The sequence below is a fragment of the Perognathus longimembris genome, chromosome 3 (genome assembly GCF_023159225.1).
Source record: "Perognathus longimembris pacificus isolate PPM17 chromosome 3, ASM2315922v1, whole genome shotgun sequence".
NCBI lineage: Eukaryota > Metazoa > Chordata > Mammalia > Rodentia > Heteromyidae > Perognathus > Perognathus longimembris.
In genome coordinates this window covers 218,190-243,588 of record NC_063163.1, presented here as the reverse complement: position 1 = coordinate 243,588, position 25,399 = coordinate 218,190, and the positions used below count along the sequence as shown (strand labels likewise).

The 25,399-nt window shown below is 44.0% G+C and overlaps 1 protein-coding gene across 1 annotated transcript; it reads left to right on the top strand.

The window, feature by feature from the left end:
• The first annotated feature begins 48 nt into the window (after positions 1–48).
• Cfap97d2 (CFAP97 domain containing 2) lies at positions 49–16,634 on the top strand. The gene is made up of 4 exons (XM_048344105.1): positions 49–123; positions 14,938–15,018; positions 15,824–15,938; positions 16,618–16,634. The coding sequence occupies exons 1-4, from the start codon at positions 49–51 to the stop codon at positions 16,632–16,634; spliced, it is 288 nt and encodes a 95-aa protein (XP_048200062.1).
• The last annotated feature ends 8,765 nt before the right edge of the window (positions 16,635–25,399 follow it).

Below are 25,399 nucleotides of genomic sequence, written 5' to 3'. Positions count from 1 at the left end.
CTCTGCACCAGAAGCTTGCTCTTCTCCAAAAGAAGCCTGCATTCTGAGATGCACAGAACCCCCCGTGCCAGCAGAGCCCTGCAGCAAGCCTGGGAGAAGGCCTACCAGGACCACAGGCAAAAGGTATGAGAGTGCCCATCGCTTCACACTCTCAGCTAGATCTGGAGATCGAGGGTTGAAAAGACATTTTCCGACAGGATCCATCATCTAGGTAGGCATACAACAAGATTTCACTAAACGTGGTTTTTTTGTGTGTGTGCCATGTCTTAAGATCACCCTTTTAGCAGCTGCAACATGTTTCTAAAGTACCCACTTTCCCCAAAAATAATTCAAATCATAAGTGAGAAAGACCTGCTGGCTCCCTTGTCATCAGGGTTGCACATACCAAGGGGGGCTAAAAGCCAACCCACACTTTAAGGAGATAGAAAATTATGATCCCATCCACTCATTGAAAATGTGGACACTGATTGGAATTGTTGCTATGTGGTTTGGGATAGCTACCTGACTTTCTATCTATTCCCTCAACTGGTCATCTGCTAACCAAGTCTGTCCTTCCTATGTCATGTCTGAGCTGATCAAGGTTGGATGAACTCTTGGGAAAGGGACTCTACGGTGTGGGCCTGGAACAAAGGAAGTGGTAGGGACAGCCAAGGGACTGAGCAAGTCAGGCCCTTCCCTTCTTGAGGTTTCAGACAACAACATCCAGCCAGACTGCAGGTGACGCTGTGAAGCCAGTTCACTGCTGCTCACATGGTGACCCAGCCTCACTTGCTCTTTAGAAATCTCTGTCCTCTTGCACCCTGCCTGTGAAGCCCCCTCTGAGCACTCCTCCTTTGCTTTTCCAAGGCCACAGTTCACTTCCTCAGACCTCATTCCAAGGCCACCAAGGACTCTTCTCCATCCCTCCTCACTCTCTGGCTCTTTTTTCTGCTATGTCACACCACTGAGTCAGATGCACAGGTTCATGGTTTGTAACCTGTTCTGTCAGGTCTATGAGTGCTGGGCATGCTTTGCCAACCACAGTATTCTGAGCCCATGGTAACCACTTGGTTAAGAAAAGGGTAAAAGGCAGACATGGCCATAGTTTATACCTATTAACATTACTTCCCTGAACTGTCTTCATTATTGAAGATTTCAACTCCAGCTGTCTATCTTTTGTATCTGGGACTGGTATAGACCCTGCTTGAAATAGGCAGTCAATTACACCCTAGCCTTTGTAATATACAAAGCTCTGCACCTAAGACATTGTAAAACAAAGATGTTTTTAAATGTCCACTGTGAGAGTTGAGAGCTAGGCAGACAGTGAGACTTGGAGAGATGAGGAGACATAAGCACAGGAGAGCTTAGGAAGAAAGGCTTGCAGCACTGACATGTGCAGCCCCAGTGTACTCCAGTAACCAATAGTTTCTGGAGCCAAGCTGAGTTGCTAGAGCATTCAATATGGTATGACCAGCATCAAGCCCAAGTGCAAGAATCGACCACCGCAACCCAAAGAGGGGAGGACGCTATGTCTCTTCATGAAGGAAAGAAAGGGAACCAGAGTCAGTCAGGAAGCCTAGCAACAGGAAGTTACACAGACAAAACATCAGAGGTAAAACATGGAACCTGGGTGCTGGGGTTTGTGCCTATGATCCTAGCCACTGAGGAGCTGTGATCTGAAGATAACAATTCAAAGCCAACTCAAGCAAGACTGTGGTACTCTTATCTCCACGTAACCAGAAAATTCAAATACTTTGGATAAAAATAAATTTTCCCTCCATGCAAGGTGCAAGGGTTGCCAGTTTTTTAAGCAGTCTTGTGTCTTACTGCTTGGCTGAGAACCCCTGAAAACACAAAGGATTTCGGTGTAACAGAGAAGACCAAACACTGTCCCCCCAGTCCCCAGTGACAACCAAGGGACATCAATAGAGTCTAGTGCCTCATTCTTGCCCTGGCACCTCCACGACTGTGCTTTAGGGCTTCAGTCCCTCTTTCCTCTCCTGCCCCTCATTTTCCACAGGCTGGCTGTGACTCTCATGGACCCCTGTCCTGCTCACTGCCCTTTTCAGAAATGCCTTCTTTCCCTTCCTAGCATTCCCCCTTCAATGTTTTTTTTTTTTTGCCAGTCCTGGGCCTTGGACTCAGGGCCTGAGCACTGTCCCTGGCTTCTTCCCGCTCAAGGCTAGCACTCTGCCACTTGAGCCACAGCGCCGCTTCTGGCCGTTTTCTGAATATGTGGTGCTGGGGAATCGAACCTAGGGCCTCGTGTATCCGAGGCAGGCACTCTTGCCGCTAGGCTATATCCCCAGCCCCCCTTCAATGTTTTAATAGCACTCAAGACATTACTAAGGGAAAACCCTTTAGATCTAAGGACATATCAATTATAATATGGAGGTCAGATCTGGCCAGCGCCATCATTGGCTGTTGAGAGATGTCAGATTGACTCCATCTCAGATTAAAGAGAGCAGAAGCCAACTCCATCTTCACTAAGATCTCTCCCACCCTATCCAGGGAAGTGCCCCTTGGCTGTGATAAGATTCTGTAAACTGCTTGACCACCTGAGTTCTGGAATGTTCAAGGTTAAACCTGTGCCCTCCCATGAGTAGGTATACCTGCCTGCATCAGGTAAGCCCCGCCAAATCCATGAGCCAAGTCTAACTAAAATGATAGGTTGGTTCAAACAGTTGCTATGAGACAGACTGTAACTCCATTGGCCACCTGCGTGTGGCAGGCTTGACCACGTGGTGTTTGCCTTTATAACCCGACCCCAAGCATGGCCTGTGGCCCGTGGTCCCAGCTCCTGAGTCTGGGCTGCCGCCCTGGCCGGCCAGCCTGCTTTTTACGGTTGGGGTTCCAGCTCCTGAGTCTGGGCCGTGACCCTGCCGGTCAGTATACTTTTTACTTTCCCCAATAAATCCATCTTTTTACTTGAGACTGTCTCTGAGTGGGGGACTCTTGGCGGTATGGGGGATACCCCCCTTGGGCCCCATTACATTGTCATTCCCTCCCTTGGGGGGTGTTGGGATTTGGACACCCCCTTTCTCCCCCCCACGGGGAGAATGGTAACCACAAACTCTATGAAAGAGCACTCAGCCTGGCCCTCCACCCGCGGAAGGCCAAAGGCGTGCTCACATGGACCTGCGCTAAGTTGAGGAAGGGTTGCTGAAGCTTCCCCTCCCCCCAGTCCCCCCACATGTTACCAAGGGCGGAGGCAAAAAGGAAGACATCAGGGACACGCTGCGGTGGTGGGAAGCGTCTCAAAGACTTTAATATGGAAGGGCACTTATATAGAAGTAATGGCGGGAAAGAAAGGGGGCTGGCCAAAGGGCCAGTCATAGGCTAGGGACCACGTTCATCAAGTGACATCGTGAAACTTCCCTTTGTGGGCGGGACAACCCCATCATGGTGGCACACACATGTTCACCTCCCAAGGGGTGGAGGCCAGAAGGTGGGAGGGACTTCCATTGTCCCAAGGCTGGTGGAAGGGCAGCCTTTCCCAGGCCATAATAATCCCCAACAGGGGGGACCCCATTACATCAATAAAGCCCAACTCAGTCCATTCTTCTGCTATAACAAGACACGTAGACCAGGCAGTTTATATACTCCTCAGACCAGGTGGTTTATAAACTGTAGGCACTCATGTCTTACAGCCATAGACATGAAAGAGTATGATCAAGGTCAAGGCATATAACCATCTGGTAAGGCTGCTTCTAAGATGGCACCTTGTTGCTGGGTCCTCAATAGCAGAAGAAACGAAAAGGCCAGGCAGCTCTCTGACACCTGTTTTATAAGGGTTTTACTCATACTCATGAGGAGGAAAACTTCATGATTTCATTACTTCCCTAGAGGCCCAACTCTTAATACAATCAGAAGAAGGATAAGGCTTCAACATGAATTATGGAGGGTTACAAACAACTACTGCAACATCCCAAACTGAAAAGCAAAGGGAATGAAGACTGAAAAAAAGAAAAAAGCAGAGTATCCAGAGACCGTGAGATAACTATAAAAGGTATAACACAGATAATGACAATATCAGGAAAGGTAAGAAAAGAGGAAAAGTAATACTGACTCTAAGGTTTGCCAGAAAGGAAACCCGCCACATGGTTCAGGTGAAGAGTTTATTGGGAGGACAACTATGGCCGCATAAGATAGAGGCATGCACGGAGACAAAGGAAAAGGAAGAAGAGAAAAGGAGGAAAAGAGGAGGGCAACAATGATTGAGCTGGATTATATAGGGAAAGGCAGGAGGTGGGACCACAGTAGATACAGAAGTGATCTCAGAGCCTGGGGTACCTCTCATTGTCCCAGGGAGGCAGGACCAGATCAATCCAGGATGTGACCTCAGCAGATGAGGAAGTGACCTCAGAACCTGGGATCTTTTTCTGACTCACAGTCAGATGAATACTGGTTTCGGGCAGGTAAAGAGGAAGGGAGGGGTTGGATGTTCTCCCAGGCAGACCTGACACTGGAGGCAATAACAAATGAGAATTTCCTGCAGATTCATATTAGACACTAAAGCACAGATCCAAGAGTCTCAGAGAATGTGTTAGAATATATTAGACATTCCCAGAAACCATGCAGACATCCAGGTACAGAAGAACAAAGGAAAAGTTTATTGCCAGCAAAGGGGGCTGGCAGGACCCCTCCTCACCTGGAGAAGTGAGAAGACGCTCAGTCTGTTGTCTGGGGTGATATATATAATGTGTGTGTGTGTGTGTGTGTGTGTGTGTGTGTGTGTGTGTGTGTGTGTGTGTGTATGAGGTTTTGGGGGCGGGGACCTCAGTGTGGATGTGCAGGCTATGATTGATAGCTGCTGTCATGGGGGACCCGCAGCCGCCTTGACCCTGAAGGCCACTTGTAAGGGGATCTTGTTACCTTATATGGTCATAATTGCCCTAAAGGAATGCCATCTCAGGGAAGAGGGAGTGGAGGCTAATCACTGCCCTTTCTAGATGGGCCTAGCGTGGCTTAGGAAAGGAACAGCTAAGCTATGGGAGAGGGGGCTCTCAGGATTACAGAATGTGAGATAGGTAAGTTCCCAAAAATGACATATAGCATGTAATTTTCAAACGACAGAAAAACCAAAGATAAAAGAATAAGAGTCCTCCTCTCACCCGACAACACGCGTTAGGAGGAGGTGGGCCTGGCACCCTAGGTCTCCTTGGGGCCTGCGGGAAGCTGGTGCAGACGCTCGGCTAGGAGCAGGGCTCTGGCAGGCGGACTCATCCTGGGGCCGCCGCGGGGAGGGCGGACGCCAGCTCGAGGGGCCAAGAAGACGGAAGCCAGCGGGAAAGCCAAGATGACAGACGCTGGGGGCTGCAACGACTCGCGGAGAATGAAGCCAAGAAACCTCCGAGAGGGGCTCTCTTGAAAGCGTCTCCCCACAGAGCCCCGGCCCGGCCCGGTGCGCGGCCTCCTGGAGCTCCAAAACCCCAGCCCGAGGCGCCGTCCCCCAGCGCTCCGCGGGAAAGCCACGGGGCTGCTCATCAGAGGAATGAAGGTGAAGAAAACCCTAGGGCTGGGACTATGGCCTAGCGGTAGAGCGCTCGCCTCCTATACATGCAGCCCTGGGTTCGATTCCCCAGCACCACATCTATAGAAAACGGCCGGAAGTGGCGCTGGGGCTCAAGTGGCAGAGTGCTAGCCTTGAGCACAAAGAAGCCAGGGACGGTGCTCAGGCGCTGAGTGCAAGCCCCAGGACTAGCCAAAAAAAACAAAAAACCCTCACAGGTATCAGAAAGGGAAAAACACTTACCTACTGAGGAACAAAGATAATACCCAATTCCTTAAAAACCATGCAAGTGAGAATGGAACTAAATAGTGTCAGGAAGAATAAAAACCATCTAAAATTCTGTATCTTGTAAAATCATCCTTCAAAAATATCTCAGAGAAATATTGCCACGTTTGTTATAACCTGTTCTGCAGAAATGTTACAAGAATTCCTTCAGAGAGAAGGAAGATGATACATGTCAGAAATTTGGGAGCACTTTAGAGAAGAAGTCAATAAAGGTAAAATAGCATAATTCATCTTCCTTTTCTGCTTCCTTTTCTTTCTTTTGTTGTTGTTGTTTTGATTTCTAGGTAGGGTCTCACTACGTAGCCCATGCTAGGCTCAAACTGATGAATCTCCTGTGTTAGCACCCCAAATGCTAGGATTATAAGCATATGCCCCTATTCTTGGTGCCACATTTTTCTTATTCTTAAGTGATCTAACACATGAAAACTTTTTTTCATAGTAGTAATATAAACAATGAGTTGGCTTGTGTATCCTGATGTATACTAGCAAAATGCATGACAGAAACCATACAGGGTCAAGAGGCAAGTAACAGGTGTTTTTAAATCATATGGTGTGACTTATGATATGATATAGTGTTATTTAAAAGAAGAATTGGATTAGCTGCAAATATATACTGAAAATTCTAGGGAAATTGTTTTAAAGTTCAAAAAGGTATAACTGCAAGAGTACGAAATGGAATAAAGGCCAGGTGCTGATGGCTTATGCCTGTAATCCTAGATACTCAGAAGGCTGAGATCTGAGGGTCACAGTTCAAGGCCAGCCCAGGTAGGAAAGTCTGTGAGACTCTTGTCTCCAATTAACCACTGGTAAACTGGAAGTGGAACTGTAGCTCAAAGTGGTAGAACACTAGCCTTTAGCAAAAGAGCTCAGGGACAACATCCAGGCCCTGAGTTAAAGTCCTACAACCACCAATAACAACAGAAAAGAAATGGAATAAAATGTTCAATAGAGGGCTGGGAATGTGGCTTAGTGGTAGAGTGTTTACCTTGCATGCATGAAGCCCTTGATTTGATTCCTCAGCACCACATACACAGAAAAAGCCGGAAGTGATGTTGTGGCTAAAGAGGTAGATTGTTAGCCTTGAGCAAAAAAGAAGCCAGGAACAGTGCTCAGGCCCTGAGTCCCAAGCCTCAGGACTGGGGAAAAATAAATTGTTTGATTGAATAAAAAAACAAGATTCAACTAACTGTTGCCTGCAAGAAACCCACTGAAATATAAAGATATATAGATTACAAGTGAGTAGATGGAGAAAAATAAAATATGTGAATACTATCAAAAGAAAACAAAAGTAGCTATTAGCTGGGTACTGGTGGCTCACATCTGTAATCCTAGCTACTCAGGAGGCTGATATCTGAGGATTGTGGTTCAAAACTAGCCTAGGCAGAAAAATCTCTATGAGACTCTTATCTCCAATAAACCACTCAAAAACCAGAAGTGGTGCTATGGCTCAAGTGGTAGAGCGGTAGCCTTGAGCAAAAGGGACACAGGGTCAGCACCCAGGCCCTGAGTTCAAGATTTGCGACTGACAAAACAAACAAAAAGCAGCTATTAATTTTAGGCAGGGCTTATTTCAAAGCCAGGAAAGTTATCGGGGGGAAAAAGAAAACCATTGCATCATTCCAAAAAGACATATTACAGAAAGTCAAACTACAAAATGCAAAAACTGCCAGGAACTACAAGAAGACACAAATGAATCCAGAGAATAGAGACCAGGCAAACGAGAACAGGGAAAGGTGAATATGATCAGACATATTGTATAGATGAAAAAATATATACATTAGGAGTGGAAAGTTTTTACTAACCAAAACTCTAAACCCATAATGTGAGGAAATCAATAAATTTGACTAACAAAAAAAATTGCATGGCACAAGAAACCAAGTAAACAAAAAGCCCGGTATGAATTAGGGAAAATAATAGCAACTTATATCACAAAGAGTCACTATCTTTATGTAAGATTTTCTAAACATAAAGCCAGGTGTGGTCATACATGCCTGTTATCCTAGGTTCTCATGAGGTAGAAGCAGAATTGAGAGTTATGACTAACGTAGACACAAAGTTACTGAGCTCTCACAAAGGAAAATGGTGTGGGCAAAGATAAAGTTTAACTGCCCCATAGTCAATCCTTAGTACCACACAAAAAATTCACACACACACACACACACACACACACACACACACACACACACACACCATCCCAACTGAAAATATACAATATTAAAAACATTCACAGAGGGCTGGGGATATAGCCTAGTGGCAAGAGTGCCTGCCTCGGATACACGAGGCCCTAGGTTCGATTCCCCAGCACCACATATACAGAAAACGGCCAGAAGCGGCGCTGTGGCTCAAGTGGCAGAGTGCTAGCCTTGAGCAGGAAGAAGCCAGGGACAGTGCTCAGGCCCTGAGTCCAAGGCCCAGGACTGGCCAAAAAAAAAAAAAAAAACATTCACAGAGAAATTTCAAATAGCTCTTAATCTATAAAAAGATTCCCAGCTTCAAAAACAAAATTAACTCAGAACTAAGGAAATGGAAAAACCTCCCATGCTCCTGGATTGGAAGGATTAATATAATCAAAATGGCAATATTGCCAAAGGCTATCTACAAATTCAATGCAATACCCATCAATATCCCAACACCATTTTTTAATGAAATAGAGGAAGCAATCCAGAAATTCATATGGAACAATAAAAGACCCACAATAGCAAAAACAATCTTAAGCAGAAAGAACAGTGCTGGAGGAATTACAATACCCAACTTCAAGCTGTATTATAAAGCTATAGTAATAAAGACAGCTTGGTATTGGCACCGGAACAGGCCTGAAGACCAATGGAACAGAATTGAAGACCCAAAAATGAACCCACAGAACTACGCCTACTTAATCTTTGATAAAGGAGCTAAAACAATAGTTTGGAAGAAAGATAGCCTCTTTAACAAATGGTGCTGGCAAAACTGGCTCAACACATGCAACAAACTAAAACTAGATCCTTATGTATCACCCTGCACCAAAATCAATTCCAACAAGTAAATTTTAAAAATGGTGCATATGCAGGTTTAGGCCAAGTCACAGCAGAGGATCACAAGAACCCAATAGCTGTACCCTTATGAACACATAAGATGATTCTAAGTGAAATGAACTCCATGTTATTGAAACAACTGTTATACCACTGTTGTAACTACTTTCAACGTGCTATATGTAACTGTCGCTTCTATTATTGATGATCTTCTTGTATCCCTTTCCTGTGGTGTACGTACACTATCTCTGTATCTTATCTGAGTATATTGGAAACCATGTATACTGGTATTAGAACTAGGAAACTGAAAGGGAATACCAAAATCAAGAGCCACAGGGTAAAAAAAGAGAAACACCTACAAAAGCAATACTTGCAAAACTGTTTGGTGTAAATGAACTGAACACCTCATGGGAGGGAAAGGGAAAGGGGGAGGGAGGGGGGTATGAGGGACAAGGTAACAAACAGTACAAGAAATGTATCCAATGCCTAACGTATGAAACTGTAACCTCTCTGTACATCAGTTTGATAATAAAAATTTAGAAAAAAAAAAAAAGATTCCCAGCTTCATTGTTAACAGAGAAAAGCAAATTAAATTTGTGCTCTAATACTGTTTCCCAACTATGAGATAGGCAAAAAGTCCAAATGTTGTTGGTTGTGCATTAGGTAAGGGGCTCTGTCATACCGTGCTGGTCGACATGTAAAATACATTGGCAAGTAGCAAAATCGAGCAACACCTAGTAAAATTACATAAAAATTTACCCTTTGCCCTAGCAATCTCAATTCCAGAAATACACAGGCAAAGATACAAAAACAAATTGCAAAAGAGATATTAATTGCAGTGGGTTTTGTAACAGCAAAATTGAAACAGATCCAAATGTCCCTCAATGGGAGCTGGGTAAATAAATCAGAGTGTACTTCACATGATGAAATACCATATGCTGTAAAAGGAATAAGGAACTTGTCTGTGTACTGCTATCCAGGCATTTCTAGAATGTACCATGCTGTGGTTAGGATGAGGTTTCAGTGTCTTCCATCTTCCAAGCTGCATATGCTGAAACTTAGCACTTACCATGAGGTACCAAAAGGATAGAAACTTGATCTGACTGTGATGCTTGTGGGTGGAGGCTTTAGGAGTGATTAGATAGTACTAGCAGGGAAAAGCTCCATAATGGAATGCTGGCAACTTTATATGAAGAGAGGGATGAACTAGGATATTGCTCAGTGCTAGAACCTTTATATAACATGTTCCAGACCTTGCTAGCAATGAAAAAAAAGGAAAGAAGAGGCACCAGATACAGACCACACACACACACACACACACACACACACACACACACACACACACATCACATATGTTTGCCAGTCTCTTGTCACATGATACCTTGTGTTGTCTCTTGGCTCTATTGGCAAGAAGACTCTCACTAAATATGGCCCCTTGACCTTGGGCCAGAACTCAAAGCCAAAGTAAATCTCTTTCTGTATAAAGTACACTGTTTCTGGTTTTAATTAGAGTGATGAAAACCTGACAATATATATTATTTAATAAAAAAGAAAGTAAAGATATATATTTAATATGCTTTAGTTGTCCTAAATAAAGGGGTGGAAATGAATTTGTGTGTGTACCTACATATAAAAATAGGAAAACAGTGAAAATTGGGAGTATTGTCAATGAAAACCAGGGGAAGATGGGAAAACCTAGATCTCTTAAAAAGAGAAGCATTTGGCAGATTTGACTTTGGAACTGTGTAAATATTCTATATGTTATAGGAAAAATTAAATTTTAAGAAATTCATAAATATTGAGAATGAAATGAGCCTCACTGCAGATACAACTGGTGCCCTAACTATACTGAGAAAACTTTGCCTTTAAGTTTTTATGTTGTTTTGTTTTCTTTTTCCAGTCCTGGGCCTTGGACTCAGGGCCTGAGCACTGTCCCTGGCTTCTTTTTGCCCAAGGCTAGCAGTCTACCACTTGAGCCACAGCGCCACTTCTGGCTTTTTCTATATATGTGGTGCTGAGGAGGCAAGCACTCTTGCCTTTAGGCCATATTTCCAGCTGCCTTTGAGTTTTAAAGTTGCATTTAAAATAAAAAATGTATACATTTATAGTGAGATATACCCAAAGGCAATGCAATGAAAACATTGAACTATTCCTAGGGGTTATAGTAGTGCTGTAATGTTAGTACTGTTCCTGTAAGTCTGCTGTGGTTTTTAAATGGGAAAAGGAAATGGACAGTCGAACTGTGAGCGTCAGCCAGGGAGAAAGAAAGTGCAGCCATAAGTTGCCTTTCAAGTTGACTTTCAGGAAGGAAAGTAGTCCTGAATTGGAAGGACTGATAGACAGTGACCATCCAATGACTGGAAACAGCAAGCTCCTAACAGTACTAGTTCACATCCCTGACATCCAGATTGTGGTCTATAAATGTCCTCTCTCTCAAGACTCAGTCATGGCATGGCAGGCTCCAAGAAGGGCTAGAGATTCACGTGTAACCTGCTCCACTTCCATTCTGGAAGGCAAGGGTGCCATCAAGACCACTAGGCCTGGAGCCAACGCAGAGACTCTCCCTGGGCAGAGATAACAGGAGTTGAACTCACTAAGGAGACTGTAGCTATGGAGCACATCGAGCATGTTAGAGAACTGTGACTTTGAGGCCAATCTGGGCTATATAACAAGACCTTGACTCAAAAATAAAACAAAGGTAAATAAAGAGAACCTAGTACTTATCCTGCCAAGGTAAAATTTCTCTTGTAAAAGTATTCTATAAGTGAGGCACTTGTGGCTCACACCTGTAATACTTGCTACTCAGGAAGCTAATAGAAGATCATAGTTTAAAGCCAATTTAGGCAAGAAAGTCTGGGAGACTCTGATCTGCAATTAACTATCAAAAAGCCAGAAGTGGAGCTGTGGCTCAAATAGTAGAACACTAGCCTTGAGCACAAAAGCTCAAGAAGGGACAGTGTGCAGGCCCAGAATTCAAGCCCTAGGATCAGCTCACACACAAAAAGTATTTTGTTGTTGTTGGTTGTGGGGCTTGAACTCAGGGCCTGGGCTCTGTCCCTGAGCTATTTTGCTCAAAGCTAGCTCTCTACCATTTTGAGCCACAGAACCACTTGTGGCTTTCTGGAGGTTAATTGGAGCTAAGAATCTCTAGGGGACTTTTCTGCCCAGGCTGGCTTTGATCCTCAGATCTCAGCCTCCTGAGTAGCTAGGATTACAGGCATGAGCCACCAGCACCTGGCTATATTTGAATTTTTATGCAACAGTTGAAGGCACAATTTTGAGTGGAAATGAAGGCAGAATGGTCATTACAGTAGACATAATTTTCATAAACTTCATAGCACAAAAATAGTACAATGAGTTGATTATAACTTCACTCCGAGTGACCAAAAATATGGAAAGGGGCTGGGGAAGTTCAAGCTGGCTTCAGGAAGGGGCTATCTGAAAGAAGCAGGGAGGACATAAGACTAAGTAAGATTACAAAAAATGGCCATTTTTATTTAAAAATAACTTCAAGATTAGAAAACTACCTTAAGTATAATGCAAACAATTCCACCTCCCAAATACTGTGTCTCTGTGTCTCTCTATCTCACTCTTTCTCTCACTTTCACACACACACATACAAACACCCACACACTCACAGACACATTCACTTTCTCTGAACAACTTGAGTACAGACTGAATACAATACACTTTTATCTCAACAATTCAGTGTATATTTTCCAAGAACAAACCCATTCTCTTATGTAACCACGGTACAATTTTCAGATGAAGGCTATAAGACATTGACACGTTACAGTTTCTTTCCATTTTCTTAATGACCTCAGTCACTTTATGGCTTTTCTCATACACATTGCCTTCACCTTCATATTTCTATTTTTTTTTGGGGGGGGGGACTGGGGAATCGAACCCAGGATGTTGCACTTGCTAGGCAAGCGCTTTGCCACTGAGCTACATCCCAGCCCTCACCTTCATATTTCTGTAGGACTGTCATCTTCAGTGCCCCAAACCTCTTGTCTGTAATGGCATGGACATATTTTAAGAACACTAGATACTTGTTTCACAGAATTGCCCTTAGTTTGGTTTCTTCATAAGCAAATGCAGGTCTTGAGCCCCAGATGAAAGCACAAAATGGTGTCAGGCATCTGAACCTGGAGTCCAAAGGTGCTCCATGGAATGCCTCTACCTGGGGAGTTGGGAATGACCTTTGGTCAGGATACATCCACGCTCCTGCTGTCCACCTTCTCGGGCACTGGAAGGCCGTCCCCCTCGGTGACTTGCCATTCATCGACTGCATTTCACCATTAGGAAGCACCGTGTTCAGTATCTGTAATAGTTAAGAGAAGATGTTGTGTTCAAAGAGCTAGGTCAGCAAAACTTCTATCATAAAGCAAGCTAGTGCTTTTTATTTATTTTATTTATTTATTTTTTGGCCAGTCCTGGGCCTTGGACTCAGGGCCTGAGCACTGTCCCTGGCTTCTTCCCACTCAAGGCTAGCACTCTGCCACCTGAGCCACAGCGCCCCTTCTGGCCGTTTTCCATATATGTGGTGCTGGGGAATTGAACTGAGAGCTTCATGTGTAGGAGGCAAGCACTCTTGCCACTAGGCCATATTCCCAGCCCCTAGCTAGTGCTTTTTATTTTTATATAACTGCTGAATTTTAAATTTTCACCTGAATCCTGTACAGATGTCCTTCTAGAAAGCTCCATGTGGTCATCTCAGATTAAAAATGTCACACATATAAAATTCTGATTCTGCCAAATCTGCTCACCACCTTTACTTTGCCTTGGTGTTACCACTGTCCAAAGCAGCATAGGGGCAGGTTTTCCTCTCTCTCACTCTCTCTCTCAAACAGGCTCCATGCCTGCCTCCATTCCTTCTCTGTGGCCCAGGTAGACCACAGTACCTTGGAACCACCTCCTGTTTCCCATCTTGCCTTACTTCTCACACAGTGTTTATGACCGAATCGCTAGTCCACCATGGTCCCTCAAAGGTTCCAGCTTCTGAGTATGCTCCACACAATAAGACTGTGGTTCTAACCTGCTCTGTGTCTTCATAGTCCTCAGTCCATCATGCTATACACAGGGGTTTGTTTTCAGACTGTATTATATGTTTATTATAGTACCAGAGACCAAACCTAGAGCCTTATTTATGCCAGGCAAGTGCTCTACTGCTAGTTTTTATTCCAAATCCCACATAGTCATTTTAGATATGCTTTGGGTGGTGGGAGTTCCTAATGTTGTCATTTTCTTATTATCAGCTAATACACTCTGGTAGTCAAGGTCCTAGGACAGGAGAGATTTGTTCTACTGCAAAGAATAATATACAAAATAATATATACTCTCCTGATTGTAAAATTCTAGTTTCAAATCAACATTTTCTAGTAAAGGTACATCTTTTTTGTTTTTATCCAAGATCAGGCTCAAACCAACTGAGCTACAGTTTCAACCCTGTAGTACATCTCCTAACAGGAAACTTGACAAATGTTGCTTTCTAACCTGTGCTGAAATTATCACTGAACACATTGCTAGGCTCAGACAACACAGCAAAGCGGGGAAAGGTCATAGATGCTTGCAGGAAGGGTTTCAACCAGGCAGACAGGTAGATGTGCCTGATTTTTAGTACTTAAAGAGTCCTTTCTCTAGTTGGATACCAGTGGCTCATGCTTGTAATCCTAGCTACTCAGGAGGCTGAGAGCTGAGGATCACAGTTCAAAGTCAGCCCAGGCAGGAAAGGCCATGAGGTTCTTATCTCCAATTAGTCACCAGAAAATTGGAAGTGGTGCTGTGGCTCATATGGTAGATCACTAGCTTTGAGCTGAAGAGCCCAGGCCCAGAGTTCAAGTCACACGATTGACAAAAAAAAAAAAAAGTAAAAACCTTTCTCTACACCCACTTGATTATTTTACATAACAACACAGTGACAGCACAGTGGGGAACCCTGTCTGAGGGCTTCTTGGTTCCTTCCAGGGGGATATTCATATTTTGAGTTAGATCATGAACTTCAGTTGGAGCTTTCAGCCATGGAATGATATGGAATCTTTGACACTATGAGCAATAAAGTCCCAGTGCTAGTAGCTCAGAATCTGTACAACCTAAATTTAATTATCTGCTAAAACTGCCCCCTGGAATCTCACTTCTCACTTTGTGCCACAGGTCCAGCATGCCCAGCCTGTGGTAGACACCCGTGCACCAGCAACTTTCAGCCACCTGCACCTTAAGCTCAAGAGGCTGAAGGTACATGATCAGTTGTGCTTGCCACAGTCTTAACCCACCCAGAGGTGTCAGCTCGGAGACCCAGGGATGTGATGTGGGTAGGGAGATGGATTCTCTATTTAGAGATAATTGTACTCTAGGTGGCCAGTTGATATAGTCCTATCCCAGTTGAAATGGTTGGCAATTGCACTGGAACCTTCTAGGTCCTCAGGCTGACCCATCTTATCTCAGCTTCTGGTAGCGCTATTTCTACAGGGAAGCTACAGAAAACACCCTTCCTTAATTTAAACTAGAACATTATTTGGCTGCTCAGTATCTTGTTCTTGCGATTTAGGCCATTCAGCAGGAGTGACACCTGTGTGGCATGTTCCAGTAATGCCTCCACAGCATGCTGAGCCATCCTTGTTACCTGTCTAAGAATGATACTGTGAATGGGCTGAGCAAAAGTACAGCCCACTTTGAACAAACTAGGTCAATCTGTTTTAAAAGTGGCACATAATTTTCTTTGGGCCCAAAGATCCTCTTCTTCTGAACAATATTAAATATCTCTTTTAAATAAAATAATTTCCTCATTAATGTGACTACCAAGTTATCAGTTGGAGGAAGTGACATCATTTTGCAGGATGTTGTAGCTTCTTGCTGCTGCTGCTACATCCTAGTGTATTCCAGTTCATAGCACAGTCGCTCAAGGCACATATCACAGCCACTGTCTACCTCACTGCCATGCATGTGCAGGCCGCTGGTTAGGCGATAGAGACCTGCAGGGGGCAGTCAAGAGAACTGTACTCAGAAAGCCTGGGTTCCTCAGAGATCTCTATGCCTGCAGCTGGAGGAGGAACGGCTGTCCATTATCGACAGAGACAATCGCCTGCTTCTGGAGAAGGTGGCCTCTGCCATGAGGAACAACAAACGGACAGCAGAATCAACTCCAGAAATCAGAGGTAACTGAGAGGCATGGTATGTGGTTGGAGCAGAGGCAAGGTGTACTGTCCCCTCTCACCCAAGGACAAGATCAGGAAGTGTTCCCTCAGGGGTCCATGAACCCAAGCCATCCTCAAAGCCCTGGGCTTCAAGGCCACTAGAAGATGGGGACCCAAAGTGACAATTTCTCTGACCTTGTATTTGCTGCACATACCATTCAATGCACTGCTTGACTCCTCATCTTTACTAGGAGCTAGGGAGATAGGGGCTGTTGTATTCCTTACTTCACTCATGGGGGCACTGAGGCATGGGATGCCTGCAGAACTTGGCCAAGATTGCAGTCAGTCCTTGGCGAGTGCAAGGTATTCCCAGCCTTGCTCATTCAGCAGTCCTACTAGCCATCATTCTTATTCACTGTCTGGCATTCTACAACTGAGCCATGCCTCCAACCCCAAGCCATCATTTTCCACAACCAGCAAGAATATATTTTTCCTTGTCTGTCAAGGAAAATAAAAGCATGTGCCCAAATCCTGAATGGGCAGGTAGCAGCTGCTTCACATCACCCAAACTATGGTGCTGATATTGTTCTCTGCTTTTCTCTGGTGTGGTCTTTGGCCCTTTGGCAGAGGAGAAAGTGGACCTTCCTGTCCCTCCACACCATCCTGTGAAAGCTCATCACAGGTCCTCTGTCCCTTGTAGCCTCAGAACTGGCATAGCTTGTTAGTTAGGCTAGTGTCCTTCCCTTTGAGTGAAAGGACCCAGAGGTGACAGTGACAGTAACAGGCTTCTTCAGAAGCTCTTGCACTTTTAAAATATTTGCCTTAGCCTATCTCAAGAAACTCATGACTAGGAATGTGGCTTAGTGGTAGAGTGCTTGCCTAGCATGCAGGAAGCCATGGGTTTGATTCCTCAGCACCATATAAACAGAAAAACCCAGAAGTGGTGGCATGGCTCAAGAGGTAGAGGGCTAGCCTTGAGCAAAAAGAAGCCAGGGACAGTGCTCAGGCCCTGTGTCCAAGCCTCAGGACTGGCAGAAAAAAAAAAGAAAGAAAGAAACTCATAGCAGATTCCAGGTTCATGATAAATTGGAACATTGTTGAGATTCAGGCACCCAAGCTGTGTGACACAAGGAGGATGCTGACAGTAAGTACCGTGAAAGGCAGTCCCCAGAGCCCTTCACAACCCTGTCTGTCTGTGGGTCTGTCTAAATGCCTAACTGGAAAGAGCATTCCCTGGGGGCTCAGTACTCCACTAGGGCTAGGGAAGGTATCAGGTCCCAAACCCCCGAGACTCCATGATTCTTAGCTGCACTAGTCAGCTTATCACACTAAATCTTGGTGCTATGTTAGGATCACCTTCTGCTTAAAAAAAAGGTATTTTCTTTAAGAACAAATTTCTCTGCCATAAATTATTTATACAAAGATATTTATAACTTTCATATCATGTACTTGGATCCAATTCACCTGATCAACATTACTTTCTTAGCCACTCTTCTCCCTCCTTCTTGACATTTTGAGGACTTCATAGTACAATTTTCATATCTATGTATATAATATATTTCTATAATATTCATCTTGCCACCCTCTTCTTTCTCCATCCTTCCATCTATTAGTTCCTCTCTAAACAGTCTTCCTTTTATAATCATGATGTTCTTTAAAAAAATACAAACATATAATGCCTGTGAGTGAAAATATGCTTTTTGAGCTTGGCTTATCTCACTTCATATGGTAATCTTCAGTTCCAACCATTTTCCTGAAAATGACATAATTTCACTCTGCCTGAACATAAAGTCCTTGTACAGTGCTACTTGCCTTAAGTCTGTAACCCTTGGCCCAGGATAACAGGACCTCATGCAGGCAAGCCTGATGCCTGGAGGGATGTGAGCTCCTGCCACCGTATCTCCCCTGAAGGCTGCCGAGTTCTGTTATACAGAAGTTGGGTCCTTTAGGATGAATGGAGAGAGGACTAACCAAGGGGAGGTGCTGGCCTGTATGGCCAAAGGAAGACCAAAACCAGACTAAATAGAAAATATTCCTATTCTCAAGTTCATTAAGGCAGTCCTCAAACTGTTCTAGAGACTCAGTGTATTCTCTATCCACATCCCAGCTGTTTCTATGGAAATTGACAAGTTTGTTCTAAGATTTGGATAGAACTAAGGAGCCCCAAATAGTCAAAACAATCATGAAAAAAAGTTCACTATTTCAATCTCATCTTGAAGTTACAGTAATCGAGGCTGTGTATGATTGTCCCAAAGATAGACATAAATTAATGGAATAGAACTGGGAGTCCAGAGATAAACCCACGTGTTTGCAATCAACTTATTTTTTTTAAAAAAAAGGGTATCAAGACCACTCAGTGGAGGAGTACTCTTTTCACAAATGGTTTTCAGTCATCTGGATCCTCCCATGTTAAAGAATGAGCATGAATACATGCAAAAGCTGTCAGTGCTAGGTACTGGTATCTTACATGTATATTCCTTGCCACTTAGGAGGCTGAGATCAAGAGGATTACAGTTCAAGATCAGCCCAGGCAGAAATTTCTGTAAAATTCCAACTCAATAGAAAGTGAGTGTGGTGATAAGAAGTGAAAAATAAGCACACACACAGGCAAGAAGAAACAATCTCAAACATCATCAGCATAAAGACTGGAAGCAAGCCACCAGTGATTCACACCTATAATACTAGCTACCTAGGAGGCTAAGATCTAAAGATCTCAGTTCAAATCCAGCCCAAGCAGGAAAGTCAGTGAAACTCTTATCTCCAATTAGTCATCCAAAAGACACAAGTGGAAGTATGACTCAAGTGGTAGAGTGCCAGCATTCTGCAAAAAAGCCAAGAAACAGTGAGTGCACTTGCACTGAGTTCAAGTTCCAATACTGGCACAAAACAAGAGACTGGAGCCATGGCTCAGTGACAGAGTATCTTAATCTAGCAAGCATGAGGCCCCTGAGGATTGTGGTTCAAAGCCGTCTTAGGCATTAAGTCCATGAAACTCTTATCTCCAATTAACCACCAGAAAACTGGAAGTGGTGCTGTGGTTCAAGAGGTAGATTGCTAGCCTTGAGCTGAAGAGTTCAGAGACAGCACTCAGGCCCAGAGTTCAAGCCCTATGACTGGAAAACAACAACAACCCATAAAACTCAAATGAACTCCAGGAAATGGAAGCAAGAGGTTTTTTTTCTTTGTTGTTGTTTATGTGCTCTTTTCTTTTTTTCCTGTTGATTTTTCCTGTTCATTTCTCTGCCTTTGGAAGGTAAAGGGAGACATAGAGATGAAGGGACAAAGGGTAAACAAATGCAGCAGTGGTACTCAAATGAACTATACAACTTGGATGGGAAGGAAAAATGGAGAGAGCATTGACCAAAAAGAAATATACTCTTTGCCTGACTTGTGTAACTAACCCCTCTTGTACGTCACCTTTATAATAACAATTTTAAAAATTCAAACCATAAATCTTATGGGGTGCTGGTGGCTAATGCCTGTAATCCTAGCTATTCAGAAGGCTGAAATCTGAAGATCTATGTTCAAAGCCAGCCTGGGCAAACAAATCCAAGAGATTCTTATTCCTAATTAACCAACAAAAATCCAGAGGTGGGCTGGGGTTATGGCTTAGTGGCAAAGAGTGCTTGTCTCCTATACATGAGGCCCTGGGTTCAATTCCCCAGCACCACATATACAGAAAACGGCCAGAAGTGGCGCTGTGGTTCAAGTGGCAGAGTGGTAGCCTTGAGCAAAAAGAAGCCAGGGACAGTGCTCAGGCCCTGAGTCCAAGCCCCAGGACTGGCAAAAAATAAAAATAAAAGAAGAAATCCAGAGGTAAAGGAATGGCTCAAATGGTAGAGTGCTAGCCTTGAGCAGGAAAAAAACTAAGCAAGAACATGAGTCCTGAGTTTAAACCCCAGTAATGACATATGCATAAACTATGTACTATATGTACTTGTTTATTCACAAATTTTACCTTAGGTGTGATAGCTACTGTAATTGTAAAATGATGAGCAAAACTGTATTTAAAAAAAAATACCACAGCACTTGACTTGACTTTTACTGGTGGTTAAGTATTGTGGTATAGTGCTCACTGCATCCAATTGTCACAGAAAAGAAAGCTGAATTTCAGCCATCAGTTGGTGAAAACACCTTGATTACCTGTCTCTTCAAGCTCATGGACCTGAAGTCCCCACATTTTTCTGAACTAGGTGATCTCTTCTTGGATCTGTATAGCAAGTCTTCCTATGAGTCTGTGACTTGGTTCTGGCCGGGAGTGTGTGGACTGAATTGTTTGTGTATATCCAGCTTTTTATGCATTAATCTATACAATCCTTCCTCTACAGTAGTGAGTATATATCACTGGGCCACACATACAGGCCAAGAGGTTTAAGTAGAAGTCATGTAGTTTTCTGATGTAAGAGTATTTTTATATCCTAGGGTAGGAATTTGTCCAGCTATTAGTTTCTCAAGCAAACAGAAAAGAAGAGCTTATCCATAGATAATAGGAAAAGCAGAATATTCAATTTATATTGCCATGACAAGCCTGGGAATTGAGGATTTTCTCTTCTGTATAAGCCAGACCTACTGGCTCCTCTGTCTTGTGACCAGCATGTTCTACCTTGGTTCTGTTGTACCAGGACCAGAGCCTGAGACCATCGATATGTACTAACTTTAAAGGCAGAACAAGAGAGCTTTCAGTCTATATAATGACCCAAACCAGTGGTCTCAAAGAGGACTGGATGGCTGAGAAAAGTATGTTTGCTGCTAAATGAGCCACTGGTAGACAGCACATTGAGGTACAACTTTCTCTCCCTTTGTGCCTTGGTGCCCTTCCTAGTAGAGAAAGATCCAGAATGTTCTTCTAGACTGGTTAGCTCTTATTTCAACTTCAATCTCAACTCATATGTTGTGCTTTGGGAGATCTGATCCCATTCAAAATGAGGCTCCCTGCACCTACTTATAGTTAGGTTTTGTGTGTGTGTGTGTGTGTGTGTGTGTGTGTGTGTGTGTGAGTTTACCTATTTGCCATCTGTCTTTGCACCAAGCCTGAGACCCATGCCTGTAGGAATTTTCTTTAGTCTGCTCATCACTGTAACCAATGTTCAGCACAAAAGCTTACTTCAGTACTTGGGAAATGTTTGCTGATTGGCTGAACAATCAAATGTGATCACCAAGGACTCACAGTTGCCAAAACCGTTTTCCTTTTTAAAGCATAAAAATAATTTTCATGTTTTTCCTGATCATACACAGAGTGTAGAGATTTTATTTTATTTTATTTTTCAGGCAGGAGAGAAAAGTTTATTACCAAACTGCTGGCCTGTGGCCAAGATGATACATGGCCAGAGAGAAGGGAGAGCAGTAGAAATTTTAAATTATCTGTAATTGTATTTCCCAGTGGGGTTTGCGCATGCATGCAGGTGCACATGGTTCTGAGGTTTGAATTTAGAGCCTTGCTTTTTTCTAGACAAAAGCTCTACCACTTGAGCCACTACCCCATCCCTAGAAAGGGCTTCCCTTTGTTTCAGATAGGGTCTTGCTTTCTGCTCAGATTCTGAGTCTTTCCTCCCTTCCTTGCTGGTGGCCTCATTTTTCTTTTGAGGCTCTGCCCAACATCTCCTCCTTGATGCTCCCTCTACCCACACCCTTGGGAGGACAGGCACCCTCATTCTAAAAGCTCCTTCCACCTCCTAACACTGAGTTGAACTTTTTTGTTCAATGTTTCCTTTCTGGGTTAGCAAACAGCAGCCACAGTGTCCCTGCAGTCCATCAGGTTGCTGGTACTACTTGCCCTTATGAGGACAGAGCTGCTGTTGCCCAGGCTGTAACTTTCAGCATGTCATGAAACATATGTGTTCTTTTCTTAAGTCTACACTGAGAGAAAAGGAAACAAGAACTTCACAGAACTCAAAAAGGAAACAAGGTCACATTGGAAAGAATCAACAATGCACAGCTGTAGTACAGACCACAGAGATGGCCGGGGATTGGACCTGGAATGGGAAGCTTGGGGACACCATCACAAAACACCATCAGAAGTATCAGGCAAATCTGGTAAGAAGGTACCTGTGGTTTCTTTTGTGTCTTAGATTTATAGCTCTCTGAAATTCTATTTTTGTCAGATTCATCAGATGCCACTCACCAGTTGAGGCATTTTGTTCTCTTGTCAGTGAGAAGATGCCAGGCAGCCACAGAAGCCACAGTGTGACCTGCCAGGAGCCATTCATCTTTTCTTTGCAAACTTACAAAGAGATAAAAGTAGATTCTGTTGATTGATGACACATTCTGGGGAAAATTAATTAAATCAGTAGCTTAACTAGATAGCACTCGCAAAACTTCATTAAGAATCATGTAGGGGCTGGGAATGTGCCCTAGTGGTAAAGTGCTTGTCTCATATCCATGAAGCCCTGGGTTCCATTCCTCAGCACCACACATACAGAAAAAGCCAGAAGTGGTGTTGTGGCTCAAGAGATAGAGTGCTAGCCTTGAGCAAAAAAGAAGCCAGGGACAATGCTCAGGCCCTGAGCATTGGCTAAATAAATAAATAAAAAGATTGTGGTTCTGTATTTTTCTTTATACTTTTACAGTTTTCTGGATTACCTATGCTTAATAAATATAGAGTCCTGCCAGGCTTCGCTCTACCTCCCATCCGCGTGGAGGTCCTGGGCTTCTCTGCCTCTTCTGTGTGTGGTCCTCTATCGCCCTCAACGCATCCCCTGGCCAGTAGGGATTGACTGCGGGAGCGAAGGCCACACGTAGCCTCGGTCAGCGTGAGGTCGTGGGACGCCCTTCCCCCTTCCCCATTTTCCCCAAGGAAGACATGGGTGCGTAGGGTCCCGGAGAACTCTCAAGGGGTGTTCTGAGTTTAATAAGGGAGGGGCTAACAGTCTTATACCAGCAGAGACCCACGGAGAGGGACTGGCCAGGAGCCAACAATAGGCTACGAGCGTGTCCATCACGGTGATGTCAAGGAACTTCCCACAGAGGCAGAGACCTCTTGGCTCTGCCTCCTGGGCCAGCCGGTGCCATTCCTGACACACGTGCTCGTCGTTGAGGGGCGGGGGTTGTCCTGACTTCTCTTCCAGTTGAAGCTGGAAGGAGGGGGGGACGGGCTAACTGGGCCATCCCCTCTTAAAGGCACAGCCATCCCCCACATCTCCCGCTCTTTTGTTTTTTAAATAAGCAGGGGATGCTGTAAACATATGACATATGTAGGCATAAGGCAAATGTTGACAAGATACATATGGGCCTCTTCCACGAAAGGAATGGGTAGGTGAGGGGGCCATTCATTTGGCTCAGTCCAGAGAAATTGGAATCCCAGTCGGTTTCCGCGCCATTCAAGATAAATGCAGACACCGTTCCTCGTTTGGCGGTGAGGTAGAAGCAGGTTTAAATTCCGGCGACTCTGGTAGTCCACTGTAGCTGATAACAACACATATAGTTAGTAAAACTTTTTTTCATAAACAATGAGGCGAAGTACTATTCTAACACCTGTTTTTTGAACATTTTTCTCATAAACATTGAGGGCAAGGTGCTAAACCCTTGTGCTTACTTTTTAAAACATTTTTACCATGAAATATTGAGGTAAAGTGTCAAAACCCTCAGCTCTTATTTCCCTCCAACGGGACCCCCTAAACCAAGCAGCAGGGGGAAAGGAAAGAAAGAAACATGGTGCAAAATTTCTTTAGTTTTTTGTACAAAACTGTAGGCGACGCTGCCACAGAAAAATATTGCGCCACGAGAGACGCTCAAGGAAGAGTTTAGAAAGCAAACAGGGAAGGGAAGCTGGCTGCCTCCTACCACCATTGCTGTTGTATGCAGGCAGGCTCTCCATCTTCCCATGGAAGAGCAGAAGAAATCCAGCATGGTCCTTGTTTTCCTAGAGAAAGCAAGAAGAAGACATTTCTCCAAAGCGAGTGCTCTGGGTTTAATTTTCCAATCTGGAAAGGCATATACAAGGCTCCTTCCCGTACTGTTTTGGAAAGATTTAAAATTTCTTAAGATATTTAATGTAAGCATAGCTATCCTTAACTAATCATGGGGGCTGCTCCCCCCTCTCTTTTTTTATTTTTATTTTTTATTATTATTTTTTCTTATGACATAGGAGGGCACCAGGCTGGGAGTATGGGCCAATGTCATTTCTTCTGGAGCTACTTCCTGCTGAAAGGGGGCGAGCTAGTCAGGGACCCCTGATTTGCCTGGCACCATCCAGTGTGGCTGGCAAAGGTCCCCATCATTACCACGAGAATGGAATGGCCATCAGGTCCATTGGGTGTCCTGATCTCCTCTGGCCACCCTGTAGCTTGGCACAGCAGTATAGAAAAGCAGTCTTGTTCCCACCAGAGACCACACTCTATCACCAGCTTCACTGAAAGTGTGATGCTTCTGTGGCCCTAAGACCATGTCCTGGGAACAGTCTTTGGAGACAGCCTGTTCTGGTGCTTGGCCTATGGGTTGGTTGTTGATGGCTCCGGCTTTCATGTGATACACAGGCTCTAGCTGTCAGACAATGACTTCTTCATAAGTGGACCTCCAGACTTTTTAGGTTTGTTGCTAGGGCCTTTACTCTTGTGCTTGTGAGGAAGAGGAGATGAAGGCCATGGATATGGACATCTTAGCCCTAACCTCTCTCCAGGTGTGAAGGTTCTGGGTGCCTTGCTATCTGGTGCTTCACTTAAGAGTCAAGACTTTGGCTTAGTACATTCAAGGTCACAAGAAAGGAAAGCAAAATCAAGTTATTTGAAAACTATAGGAAAAGGAAAGGAGAAAACTGACTTACAGGACTATAAATTTGAAATAGTCTAAGAAATCTTGAAGGTTCGTTGCTTACCCTGCTGGCTGGCCAATTAGGCTGGGCCCTTTCCTGGCTTTGTTCATAGTTTACCTTGAAGTTACAGAAGTAGGTCTTTCAAGGACTTAGCAGAGAACCCTGTCCTCACCAGAGCCTAGTGCCTTGTATGATCCAGGTTCCACAAAGATGCATGTTTTTCCTGTGTCCAGGGATGTGGGACCAGCTCCCCTGTACATCTATATCTGACTTAAATATTAAATGGAAAAATAACTCAAAATAAGTGCCTTCCTTTAAAGGAAGGCTTTTCATTTTTCACTCTTGTCACTCTTCAATTCATCCTTCAACTCCAAGGTGAGGAAATACACTATGGTTTGAAAGCTGAGATTTCATAAGATTCACAGTCAACCCCAAAGCTTTGCTTAGCAAGAACATGTGTCACTTTAATTCAGTATCCTAGCTTCACTATCTACCCACAGATACCTACTCACAAAAATGATTACAAGAAGAAAGCAAAGTGGATGAGCTAGTTACCCTCTCTGAACTGGTGGGGCAGCAGACATGAACCTTCTCCAAGCATCCTCAGGATCCCATGTGGTCTTAGACAACAGCTCACTTCCCAAGCACCCATTTTTTCATTTGTAAAGACAATATAGAAACTATTCACCAGAATTCATGTCAGGTTTAAGTGAGGAGCCTTTGAAAAAATAGCTAT